The sequence below is a fragment of the Panthera tigris genome, chromosome B1 (genome assembly GCF_018350195.1).
Source record: "Panthera tigris isolate Pti1 chromosome B1, P.tigris_Pti1_mat1.1, whole genome shotgun sequence".
Taxonomy (NCBI): domain Eukaryota; kingdom Metazoa; phylum Chordata; class Mammalia; order Carnivora; family Felidae; genus Panthera; species Panthera tigris.
In genome coordinates, this window is record NC_056663.1 from 165,533,315 (window position 1) to 165,547,423 (window position 14,109).

Genomic DNA, 14,109 nt, shown 5'->3' on the forward strand with positions numbered 1-14,109 from the left:
ACTGAAGTTATTTCCTGGGACTGGTATATAACAAAGAAAAGAAGCCATGGTAAGAGGTATCGATTTTATTCTCAGGACCTTGAGAGTGTATTTAAGGGATTTAAGCTGAGGAGTGACGTGATCCCATTTGTGTCTTGAAAAAAATCCCTGTGACTACAGTGTGTCTAATGATTGGACAAGGTCAAGCCAAGCTGGGAGAGCACAAAGCATTTAATTTGGTCCAGGCAGGAGATAATTGTGAGCCAGATTAGAGTGGGTGGGAACTGAACTGGGGATTATGAGGAGAAACAGCTTGTGGTTGAGCTAGGCAAAAAGCAGAATTTGTATTTTATCTTTGTCCTATGTTTTTAGTATTTATTTCACTGCCACCTGTATATGGTTAGTTTACCACCATATGAATAAAGCATTTGACACCAGGGAGAGAAATACTGTTATCTAGTTCAAGAAGATAAATTTCTTTGTTCAGAAATTGAGGTCATATGTTGTAGATGATCATTTCTCTTGTTAAAATGTCTCTACATTCCATTTATTCATTCACTCATTCATTCAACAAATATTTGAATAACTACTTGTAAGAGTCAAAATGTTGCATCGTTTATTGCATTTATGGTTCTGACTGTTTTCCATGTAAACAACAACAAAAAAACATGGTTCTCCAGGTAAATGGTATCATTGATTTTTACACTGGGGATTTCCTCATGGTTTTAGGACTCCTTTTATTTATTTTCCTAAATTTCATCTTTCTAATTGATAATGATGTTTTTATCAAGATGCTTTTCTGCAGAATTTGAACTGGAGTTTGGAAAATGTTAAGTGGCAGGCTCAACCCACATTCTGTTAATTCTTGTATTTTTCAATAGAAAAAAGAAAAAGCCTCTGTCATGATACAGAACAATGCTTACGCCGTGGCTGTTGCCAATTACGCCCCGAATCTTTCAAAAGACCCAGTTCTCTCCACCATCTCCAAGAGTGCAACCACACCAGAACCCAACAAGAAGCCGGAAAACAAGCCAGCAGAAGCCAAGAAAACCTTCAACAGTGTTAGCAAAATTGACAGAATGTCTAGAATAGTTTTCCCAGTTTTGTTTGGTACATTTAATTTAGTTTACTGGGCTACGTATTTAAACAGAGAACCTGTATTAGGGGTCAGTCCTTGAATCTAGACACAGGTGATCTTTGGGATGTATAGGAACATACACCTTTGTTTTGCTATGTACAGTCTGACTAATAACTGCTAATTTGTGAACCAACGTGTACAGTATGTATATAGCTATATAGCTTACCAGTAGACCTCTAATGGAGACACGCATTTGCTAACTTGCGGAACCGCAGGCAGAAAGCACCCCGTGCCCAAAGAGCCATTGCCTTTTTTAAAGATTTACCCTAGGAACTCGTTCAAAGTGGATTTCACGTGACCTGATTTATTTCCTACTGTTCTAATTGTGATGAAAATGGGGATCCTATACCACACTTTATGAACTCTTTTGATTTAAGTCTTAAATAGAACTATTTTGTACTGTTGCCTAACTATAACGTAAGATAACGTTTTCATTCCAAGGGGAATTCTTCTAAATCACAGAACTCGTTGTATCTGCCACATCAGTGCCCTTCATGAGTGCTCAGAATCCCTGCTAGTGTAATTGGAAGCTTAGCACACATCAGAAGAAAAACTAGAGATCTGAAATCAGCTTTTAATTACTCTGTATAGCATCTATAGCACATATTACAGCATGACAAGCTCAAATAGTTAAGAGTCACTCCTGACAGAATGTTAATTATGCCTAGAATTTAATAACTATCAGAACGTCATGGCCATTACATTTTAGCATCAGAGTTTATTTGAAAGTAAAATTCAAATCCTACAGAGTATTATAATCATTGGAAACTACCTTAAATTAAAACAATAAAAATAAAAAAAAGACAAATGTGTCTTACTCTTTCCAGGTATGTGTTGTATTGAAATTGATCAGCTAAATTTTCTTGGTGCTGGAGACTGGAAAAAGCATCCAGTTTGGCTGCTGTGGAACAACATTCACATTGGATTAGAAAATTGTGCCAAAAACTCCCACTGATGAGAATTCATAGGTGTCACAGTATCTAGATGAGCACTTATACGATTCTCTTCTTTCCTGTTTACTGCAAATTCTGCCTTAAGGCTTCTTTTCATCAGGACTCAGAAGCCACTAATTACAAAGGAAAGGGCAGTGAATTGGCACATTTTTCTGTCTTGAAGCAGTGCTTTCAGATAAGAATTATGTAAATCTGCTTTTGTAAATTGCAACTTTAAATTTCATTGACTCAAATTTACAACAGCTTTGTATACCAGAAGAGGTTTTGGTAAGAGTTGAACATTTTTAAACAGAAACTTTAAAGCATCACCAACAGATTGTGGATTAGTTCACATGCACAAATATAAACGTGCACACACGTATACACACACACACACACACACACTAATTAACTAAATTAGAGTGCACACACATAGCTAAATTAGAAACCACAATTTTCAATTTTATATAATTACTAAATATTAATGGGTAAAATTCATTTTTCTTTTAATATTTAAAATATACTCTCTATGCCCCTGAAATATGTTAATAGAAGTTAACAATTGTGTCTCATGCCTAGATTTAAGATTTTTGGCAAACCCAAAATCCTTTTGACTCACATCTACATTAGCAGTTATTAGTTGACTTTTACTAATAGATACACCTTTATGATGGTGTTTTTGTAGAAACATAAGTAGTCAAATAGTGGCATTTCCTGCAGTTTTGTACAGTATTTCAGTATAGTGCATAAATAAGTATGTTCATAAAATCAATAAAAGAAGTATCTTATGGAAATAAGCAAAATCACAACAAAAATTGCTATTCCTTTGCCTCGTTTAAATTTATTTTTTTCATTTTCTTTGTTTTAGTGTGATTCTATTATGTGCTTTGCATGACTGTATTAATACCAAGGTCACAAATGCATCTTATTAACAGAATTTGCCGTGAAGACAGGCTTGACATTAAAAGTTCCCTCACAAAAGGTAATCCATAATCCTTAATAAAATAAAATTGTTAACATGAGCTAATAAATGTATTTCTTTAATTCCCTTCCAATTATAGCTTATTTGTCATCTAAAAAGTTTTAACACATACACTTTATTTGTACGTTGAAATGGAAGACACCCTATTTTCCTACACACTTAAATATAACATGGATCTGTAGAGTTTAGGGAAGTGTGTAAGAGTCTGAGAACATGCACCTTGCTTGAAGGCAAGCAATAAAAATGCTTTGTACGGTATACATTACTTTACACTTTAAAAACATTGTGCTTGTAAGTTCTACATTTCCCCCTTAATATCTGACTCTAAATTATAAATTTATAAATATGTACATATGTAAAAATAGTTGTAAATAGCAGTTTCTGTAAGACAACAGAAGAGACTCCTCTTTACCTTTGACAAAGGGCTGCGCCTACATCGATGACACCAGTTTCGTTAAAATTTAAGGTAGAGTGGCCAGAAAAGTTATTCTTGTTATTCTTATTTTTAGTTTGAATTGCCAAAATCTTATTTGAACCTAAGAACATCCTGACAGTTCAGATTTTCTGATGATGTGGATTGGGATTTTTGATTATTTCTCTCATGTTGGTGTATTTTTTTACACATTTCTCCAACTTTTAAAATTTATACATCAAAGGGAACTTTTGGTGTTTCTGGAGAGAGGGAGGATGCTGTATGGAAAATTATTTTAAATCATAGAACCGTAGTGTTTAAAATTATTCTGCTTTCCATAAACCATTGTAAAGATGCAAAAGAAAAGTGACACAAATTTATTAAAATAAGACCAAATTTTCAAGAATTACATTTTTAATACACTATCAGAGGTCTCTTTGGCCCACATTATGCCTATTTTATGCAGTTGTACATTGACATAAAGAGTTATGGTATGTAAAAAATGTAGATAAGTACATGTACATATATTAGAGATAAAGTCTCATTTTTGTATAGCTGCTGCTCTGATTCAGCTAATATTTATTCAACAATTTTTTTTTTACCTCGTACTGTGTGTCACACCATGATGGTGTTAATAACACTCATATTGCACCCTCAGAATTTAGATGAAAATTAAAGTGCATCTCCTTCTTCTAAAGACTGAAAATCAAAGACGAAATGGAACACGTGAATTAATTTAGCACTGAGAGTTGTTTTAATAAGTTATAAGATCATGAGTGTGCTAAGATAGTGTCTGTCTTGTTTTTTCCTCCTATTCGTGTTCCTATGTTTTAAATACAAAAACGGAACAAATATAACCGGTTAGTAATTATTTTAAACTTCAGTGATTTTTAAAATGCCAGTGTTACTGCTTAGCAATCTTCAGGGATCTCTCTCTTTCGAATTTATCTCAGGTTTGAATAAGTGATCCCCTTGAGCGAGATTTTCAATTTTTTTCTTAAATATTTCATAGTTTATCTTATAAAGGACATAGATGCTATTATTTCACTCATATATTTCTTTGGTGTGTGTATGTACATATATATATAGGTATATATATATATGTACACACATATGTGTATGTATATATACACACATATATGTATATATATATGTATACATACGTACGTGTGTGTGTGTGTGTGTGTGTGTGTGTGTATCTCATGTGTTTATGATGTGGTTCTTTTTATAGTCCTGGCTGAGGCTAAGGGAACTGAACTCTGCCATGATATCGTAGATTGTAGAGGGACACCAAAGCTCTATGGAACCTGTTCTACTGTATTTGTCTCTACTATATTTGGCATAGCCTATCATTTCAGTGGGAGGACAAGGGAAGTAAATCAAGTCACCTTCTGCAAAATCATGTTTCTTCAGCATCAAGACTTTTTTCAAATGCTTCCTTCTTGATACCTTAGACAATACCTATGAAGCACTGAAATGTTTATTATTTAATTTGCGATCCAAGACCATATCAATAGGTTGATTAGTATTAATAACTTCACCAAACACCAAATATTAATAACTTTACCAAACATCAAACTGTATAGGTTGATCCTGTTCTTCGTCTTGTAACAGTCTTACAACCATCTGCATATTTCTGAAACAACTTCCAGGATTTTTTTTTTTTTCATATAAAAAGGTTTGGAATTTTAAGGGAATCAAGCTAACTCATTGTTACCCTGTAGTGCATTTTTCCGTGTAATTGAGGTCTCATGGGAACCGTGGGTTTCCCTCTTATTAATCCAGAGTATACAGAAGCATAACATTTAAACTGGAAAAGGCTGTGGTTATTTTTAATATCCATGCTTGGAAACCAGAGACACTTTATAAAAATCACTCAACAGTGTGGACAAGACAAATTATAATCTTTTTCTTTATTGAATTCATGCTTAAAAGATGAAATTCAGTATTTAATGAAATTTTTAATATCCGTCTTTCATAATCAACATTTGTATAAAAGATAATAATGTTTTCCATTAGTGTAAGCACTCATATTTTCATCAAATTCAGAACAAATTCAGGACCTCAAAAATAGTGAAAGAAATATCAAAGAGAAAAACTTCCTGGAAAAAATGAGTCTGTTACTAATTAAACCCAGTGAAGCATTTTCCCTTTTAATGCCCAAGAAAAGGGAGAAATTAAATATGCATAAATATATACAGAAACATTTAACAGTTATGATTCTATCATGGTAAGCACCATGATTAAAATGCTAAAATAGATGGAGTTCTTGTGAAGGCATGTGGGAATGGTAATCAAAAAATTATTCAAAATCTATCTGTTTCTTATCAGAATTTTGTATCCTCATGTTTTTCTTGAAAATTCTTAATCATCCAACATATTTGGACCACCGTTTTCAATTTTATTTAGTTGAAGTATTCTGTATTTGTCTGTATATGTAAAGAACATTTTCTTATATACATACTAATATACCCCACTTCAAATCACTTTCTCTATGTTGCAGTTTATACATAACATCACTTAATATGTTGCCTGATGGGAAGAACAACTGATAGATGTTTCAGTTTATAGTAATCTTCCCCAAGAACCCTTAATAAGTTCTTAGCTTTGATTAGAAGAGTGTGTGTATGTGAGTTTGTGTGTGTGTGTGTGTGTGTGTGTGTGTGTGTGTGTGTGTATTTGCAGGTATGAAAGAACATTTTGAGGAATTCAGACAAATTTATAAAATTTATTTTATTAATGGGCCCAATCCCAAATGTAGCTCTTATTACTAGCAATTAACTTAGTCAATAGAATAGTTTTTTCAGTAGATCCATAACAAACTTACTAATTGGAATTTAGTCTTGAGCCATACATATGGTTACATATATCCTTCCTATAAAAGTTGTCAACATTGTTCTGATGTATTTCTAGTTGGCCCAGATGATTTCACAATTCTGCTTGTAAGGTAGGAAAGAAAATCTTTGAATTCCAAGTTTCTCAATGAAGGTTTGTAAAAGCTTTCATTAAATTAAATATCTGGTTGATCGTATGCAGATGCCAAGTCCTCTATATGCATTATGGTTAGTTTCATACCTTTTTGAATTGAAATGGTTCTGAGTTCATTCTAAGCCCTTCACATAGATTACCTCATTCAGTCCTCGCAACAACCGTAAATCACTGTGTGATTCTTGAAGTTCTGGACACCAACATGCCAACCCAACACATATTTTAGACGAAGTAAAAAAAAAAAAGCTGTATTTTTCTTTGCTTTAATTCAAATTTATATTCATACATTTTGGGAAGCACCAATCCAATAAAAAGACCACTATCTGGTTTTCTATATGACAAAACCAAGCAAACAGCAAACACTAAACTGTACAGCAACCAAGAATCCATTTTTGTGAAACTAGTTATTAATATCAGTCACAATTTAGTTTCTAGGAATATGTTGCATTTTTATTTTTTGATCCATAGGTAATGATAATATATAAAAATGCTTAAAGTTGATTAAGAACACTATTTTGTTTTCTTCTTTATTTTCTTCTCTCTCTCTCTTTTTTTTCTTTTTCTTTTTGTTTCTTTTTTTTTTTTTTTTTTTGCCAGTTTTGTTGGGGTCAGAGAGGTTTTGTTTTTGTTTACCATATCGTTGGTTTCATGACATTTAAACTCATTGGACTACAAGGATTATGTATTGACTTCATCAGTTTGTTGCAAGTTACTATTTATAGAAAGAAGTCTACAGTGGCCACAAATAAATGCCAGAATTGGGATTGTCAGTGTTGAATTAGCTCAGTTTGTGTGAAAATTTCAGTTCTTCATGCTTTGTTTTAGAAGACTTACTTTACCTATAGCATACTGTCAAATTCCAGCCTATGTTATTGAATAAATATGAGTGTCTCCAACAAAGTTTATTTGTGAGAACAAATCATATTAAGAAAGCAAAACAAAGAAGTTAGGTATAGAATTAATTTAGACATAATGGCTGATAGATTTGTTCCCATTTATTTATTTTAAAAAATCTTCCACATAGTAATTGAAGCATTTGACTGTTTTAAACTCTACATAATGTGTGAAATTTGATATATGATTAGAATGGTCTAAATGAAACTGAACTTTGAGCCCCAGTTTTTACAAATTAAACTTTACCATCCATGGATAAATCCTCGATTACTTATTGATCTTAGGTGCCTGCTCCATAATTGATTTCACGTTTATTGGGATCCAAATTTTTTTCAAGATTCTTCTGAGCATATACAAATTCAGGTTTTGGTGGGCTCTAAAACGAAGAATGTGACCTTTCATGAAATATTCCCTTTGGAGTTGACATGCATGAAAACTTATGAAAGCTTCATATTTGTTGCTAAATTTGAAAAAAAAAATGAAATGTTTTTCCCTTGCTACACATTAATAATAAAGTTACATGCATAGGGAATGCATGATAAAGCTCTAACACCAAACTTTAATTATTCACATTAGGTGAAATTTGAAATTTTCTGGGTGACAATACACTTGTATGGTAGTTTTTCTCATTTGAGAAAATCATTTGAGAGCTAATAATATTTGTAATTTGTGACCTTGTTGTAATTGGGAAAAGTCACTATTTTTCACATGTGTAAGATAATTTGACCTTTATTGAATGTCATTCAATATGCTGTGTCATTATGCTTGCTGTTTAAAAAAAGATACTAATCAGTCCCATGCAAATTAATGCTAAACATTATCTTTTTGTACTTATTAAAATTAATTTAAATATATTTGATCTGAAAATTGTGTTTTTTGTACTCTGGTCATTCACTACATGTTTGCTTATAAGAATTGAACTTATTGTAAATGTGACTTTTTTTATATTGGGATATAACACTGATATTTTGTAATAGTGATTTTAAATGTTGTTAGTTTCTTAAATTTCTTTTTAAAATAAAAAATTACAGGGTGACAAAGAAAGTATTAACCTACCCTGAAATTTTAGGAGGGGTTCATAAATTGCAAATGTCAATTCCTTTAACACTTTAAGAAAATGGTGCTATGGAAAACCTAAGTTCACCCAGAAAATTGACTGCCTTCTATCATAAAAAGTTCACATTTACATAAACGTATTCAACAAAATAAATAAGATTTTCTTTTTGTTAGATAGACTCAAGTTCACCATTCTGTTTGTAAATGGGAAATATTACAGCTTTCTTATTCTTTTAATAATGCAATATTATTTAAATGAGCTCTTTTTATTATTATTGCAAGTAGCATTGATATGATATACTTTTAAAAGTCAAAAAGATATAAGAGCAAAGCAATTTTTATCAACATGGTAAGTTCTCATGCAATATTTCTCAACTCTATCCACATTTTAAAATCACTTGAAGTTAAAAAAAAAAAATTGGTCCTACACTGCTTGCCTATAGCTTTTAGTTTAGTCACTATTAGTAAAGAAAAAAAAAAAGAACCATAAAACGAAATGAATGTTACGAGTTAATTTTTCACATCATATAGTGACCTTAAGTGACAGTTTCAAACCTTATATAACAAAGTATGCATTCTGGAAATTTAATAATTAATTAAAATCACTCTTACTCTTAATTTAAATATTTTTAAAAAGTCATTTAGACTAACATGTTTTTGCTACTATTTTCCTGAGGGGAAAGTACGCTAAATTTAAATACTGAGGTAAGTATTTACATCCTCAAATTCACATCTCCGTAAAATTATAGCCAGCAAAATGCTACATTCTTCAACAACATTCGGCTCATTTCCCCAGTACCAATAGATAGTCTCAGCGCTGTCAAATTCTTGTAGATGAAAGCATGCTATAAATGGAAGCATTTCTGTCACGTTTGCTCTGAAGAATTCAGGAAAGGAGCAACTGAAGTTTTGTAGGGCTTTCTGCGGAGTTAGAAGTTTTGTCCCCCCTTTAAAATGTAAATCCAAAGAAACTGCTGAGAAAGCAGTAAGACTCAAATAATAGCCATACCTGAAGATTGTTAAACTACAACACGGAAAAACGTTTATATTCTCAGGTCTGTAGTCCATACTAACTCTTGAAGGTTTTCCAGTGCAGATAGGAAACTAGAAAAGTGCAACAACCAGAAGCAAAGAGTAAAAATAGCACTGAATCCCTCAATTGCCCCTTGAGAAAACGTTGAATGATATCCAGTGTCTTTGGTTTAAGAAATCAAGGAAATGAATATTTTTAAAAATTTTAACCTTTCGTTAGTGCACATTAAGGAGTTTAATTACTTGGTGTCCATTTACCAAACTCACTCCTGTGGAACACTTTATTCCATTAATGGTTTAAGATTTTACACCTTTCTTCCATGAATCAATAGTCTTACAGAGAATTTCTAAAGTATGTCTTAATATGTGGAATAATAAAAACATCTGAACTAATAACTGACGGGTGCGTGGGTGGCTCAGTCGGTTAAGTGACCAGCTCTTGATCTCAGCTCAGGTCGTGAACTCACGGTTCTTGAGACTGAGCCCCTGGTCAGTGCAGAGCCTGCTTGGGATTCTCTCTCTCCCGCTCTATTTCTGCCCCTCCCCCGCTCATGTGCATGCTCCTCTCATCTACCTCTCTCCCTCAAAATAAATAAAATAAACTTAAAAAAAAATAAAGTAACTGAAACATACCAGTTTTGAGTTGCTTTTATACTTACTGTTTAAAAGCTAACTTTAATTCCAAACTAAAATGCACATGAAAGGTCAGATAAATGTAAAAATGAAAGCCCACCACTATGAGCACAAAAGGAACCCAGCAAAAGGATATATGAGGTCTCAGAGTAAGCATTAAGGCCCCTGAGGTGATGGAAGGTAGAACTGGGTTTTTATGGACTTTATTGACGTGTTAGAGTAACAACTCAGTGCTTGTGTAGCTTGATTCAAATTTTTGAGTAAAATAATCTCAATTAGCTGCATCATCTAAAGTAAAGAAGATAAACACAGCCACTCTTCCCCTCTCCCCGCCTACAGAGAGAGAGGCAGTGCCCATTGAAGAGGGGTGACGCTCAGCCTACACCTCAAACATTGGCCGTTACACTCAAAGACAATTATTTTTCCTTTGGAAAACTCCAAAAAGGAAGACGCAATTTAAAAATATGTAAAAAAGGGAGACAAATAAAAATACTATTGTTCTCAATGCTCATATACATATCTTTGTACTTTCCAAACGATACAAATCAACTACTTAAGGATGATATAGTTTATATTTGAGCTGTTAATATGTGTATGTCTGCATAATGTATGTAACGTAGAAATACAACTAATTAACGTGTAGGAGAGCAGACAACACATGCAAATCATAGATTTTGTCACATACGTCTCCATTACCAAAGTCACCCATGCTTAGTCTACACTGGGATGACAAGCCGTCTACTGTATGATACTGACAACTGCCCATCTCAACACGGTCCCTCAAGAAGTATAGAGGTGATTGGTGACTCAGGTAAGTGGGTTGTGATTTAGATGTCAGGTCCTCCTAGAGGACACATATTTTTCATCACAAAAGAAATTTACTAGAAATTATATTCTGATAGAAAAAAATTTGCTGTTGTTGGAAGAGTGAAAAAGAATTATGTTTTCATCACAAAAATGTAGGAGAGAAATATTCCATAAGTGTTTTTTCCAGTTTTTTTGATTGTGGTAAATATATATAACATTACATGTACTACCTTAATCATTTTAAGTGTACAGTCAGTGGTGTTAAGTATACTTACATTGTTGTGCCATCACCATCATCCACCTCCACAACTCTTTTCATCTTGCAAAACTGAAACTCTGTATCCATTAAACAATTATTCCCCATGAGCCTCTTTCCTTTAGCCCCTGGCAACTACCACCCTACCTTTCCCCCTGCCTTTCCACTACATCCCTGCCTCTGATAACTCCCATTCTACTGTTACTATGAATTCAGGTTTTGGTTTTTTACCTCTTTTAAAATTCTTTTTTTATTTTTATTTTTTTTATTTTTTATTTTTTTAAGTTTACATCCAAATTAGGCAGCATATAGTACAACCATGATTTCAGGAGTAGAATCCTTAGTGCCCCTTACCCATTTAGCCCATCCCCCCTCCCACAACCCCTCCCATAACCCTCAGTTTGTTCTCCATATTTATGAGTCTCTTCTCTTTTGTCCCCCTCCCTGTTTTTATATTATTTTTGTTTCCCTTCCCTTATGTTCATCTGTTTTGTCTCATATGAGTGAAGTCATATGATTTTTGTCTTTCTCTGACTGACTAATTTCACTTAGCATAATACCCTCCAGTTCCATTCATGTGGTTGCAAATGGCAAGATTTCATTCTTTTTGATTGCCGAGTAATACTCCATTGTATATATATACCACATCTTCTTTATCCATTCATCCATCGATGGACATTTGGGCTCTTTCCATACTTTGGCTATTGTTGATAGTGCTGCTATAAACATGGGGGTGCATGTGTCCCTTCAAAACAACACACCTGTATCCCTTGGATAAATGCCTAGCAGTGCAATTGCTGGGTCGTAGGGTAGTTCTATTTTTAGTTTTTTGAGGAATCTCCATACTGTTTTCTAGAGTGGCTGCACCAGCTTGCATACCCATGAATTCAGGTTTTTTAATTAAATTAATTTTTGAAGCACCTGGGTGGCTCAGTCAAACGACCAACTTCAGCTCAGGTCATGATCTCATGGTTTGTGAGTTCATGCCCCACATGAGGCTCTGTGTGGACAACTCAGAGCCTGGAGTCTGCTTTGCATTCTGTTTCTCCCTCTCTCTCTGCCCCTCCCACACTCACACTCTGTCTCTCTCTCTCTCAAAAATAAATAAACATTTTATAAAAATTTTAATTAAATTAACTTTTTAGATTCCATATATAAAAGGACAACATTTTTATTTTGCTCAGTAGTTTTCAGAAAGGGAGGAACTGAGGTATCAAAGTGTTTTCTATGGAGTTAGAAGTTTGGCCTTTCTGTTTCCTTTCCTAAAATTTCCAGAACTAAATAGAGACTAAAGCTGAATGTCAAATGGAAATTATTCTGGCAAGAAATATTATAGAACAATTACAAACAACACATTTCAATTGCAGGAACAATGCCAAAACTAGAGGGCTAAGAGATGAGCGGAATGGAATTGGAACATGTGTTGTAAGTGGAGTCCGTATTGATGACCAAGAATGAGCTAGAAAACCTTGTTTTCATCACCCCAGAATGCATGCTGGGTAACACTAATATTACATAAAATAGGTAAGACGAAATAAAAGTTTTAAGAAGAGAATACAATGTTATTTCAATTAGTGGCAGAAAAAGAGACTAAATAATTAGTCTTAGAATTTCAGTAAAGGGAAGTAGCCATCAAGATTTGAAGACTTCGTCTTTTCTGTTTCCACACACTCAAATTTGCCATTTACCGTTACTTAAATATTAAATTTTACAGTTAAAATGTGCATGGAGTACATCGCTGCTTCTTTATTCAAACATAATTACTTAGGGCACTTTTTATACCACTTGAGAAATTTTGATACAGATCTAACAGTTGCATCTAAAATTTAATATGTACTTAACTTATTTGATTAGCATATTTCAAGGTAGTACAGCACTAATTTCTGAAGGCACGATTTTACCATTTCACTTTCTACTCAGAAAAATGAAGTTTTGTTTATACAAGGTGTCACTATCAATGACTTGTTAAGCATATATCATTATTAAGCTTAGGTCTTTATAATTTCTATAATACTGAATCCCAGTTAGTACTTTAAATTTGATGGAGCTATAGCTGATATTTTAATAGCAATAGAACTGAAACACTAGATAACAATTTATAATTTTTTTGATTTGAGCACACCATCAGCCAACTTTTATAACACTTCTTAAGCTTACACTAAGTAAAATTAGGCTCCACATCATTTTTTTTGTTTGCATTTCTCAGCAATTTCACAAATAGGCATTGCATTGGAGTGGGGGAGTTCTGTTTATGTATGAAGCTCATACTATTTCCACGCCCTTCTCACTGACCTGGACTGTGCATGAAGCATAAGTCACCTTTGTGGAAAACTTATGCTTGCATGGCCCAGTGCTTATCAGTGGGCTCCTATGTTGCCCACATTTACTAATATATGTTTTCCCTATTAATCTATAATGTTCATTTTTTAATATATTGTCATATTAGCTAACATACAGTGTGTACAGTGTGCTCCTGGCCTCTGGAGCAGATTCCCGTGATTCATCACTTGCATATTACATCCAGGGCTCATCCCAACAAGTGGTTCCTCAACTCCCATCACCCATTTTCTCCGCCCCCCTTCCCCTCCACTCCCATCAACCCTCAGTTTTTTCTCTGTATTTAAGAGTCATGGTTTGCCTCCCTCTCTGTTTGTAACTACTTTTTTTTCCCTTCCCTTCCCCCATGGTCTTCTGTTAAGTTTCTCAAATTCCACATATGAGTGAAAACATATGATACCTATATTTCTCTGATTTATTTCCCTTAGCATCATACCCTTCAGTTCCACCCACATTGTTGCAAATGGCAAGGTTTCATTCTTTTTCACTGCCAAGCAGTATTCCAGTACTCCTAGTAGTATTATTTATCCATTCATCAGTTGATGATCATTTGGGCTCTTTCTATAATTTGGCTGTTGTGAACACTGGGCTACATGTGCCCCTGTGAATCAGCACTCTTGTATCCTTTGTGTAAATTCCTAATAGTGCTATTGCTGAGTTGTA

The 14,109-nt window shown here is 33.6% G+C and overlaps 1 protein-coding gene across 2 annotated transcripts in view; it reads left to right on the forward strand.

The window, feature by feature from the left end:
- GABRA2 (gamma-aminobutyric acid type A receptor subunit alpha2) overlaps positions 1 to 3,047 on the forward strand; it is a 120,921-nt gene extending 117,874 nt beyond the window's left edge. For both annotated transcript variants that reach the window (XM_015534764.2, XM_015534763.2), the window contains one exon: positions 861 to 3,047. In XM_015534764.2, coding sequence (XP_015390250.1) covers positions 861 to 1,157 — 297 coding nt within the window. In that variant the 3' untranslated portion in view covers positions 1,158 to 3,047. The remainder of the gene's footprint in view (positions 1 to 860) is intronic.
- Positions 3,048 to 14,109: the final 11,062 nt, after the last annotated feature.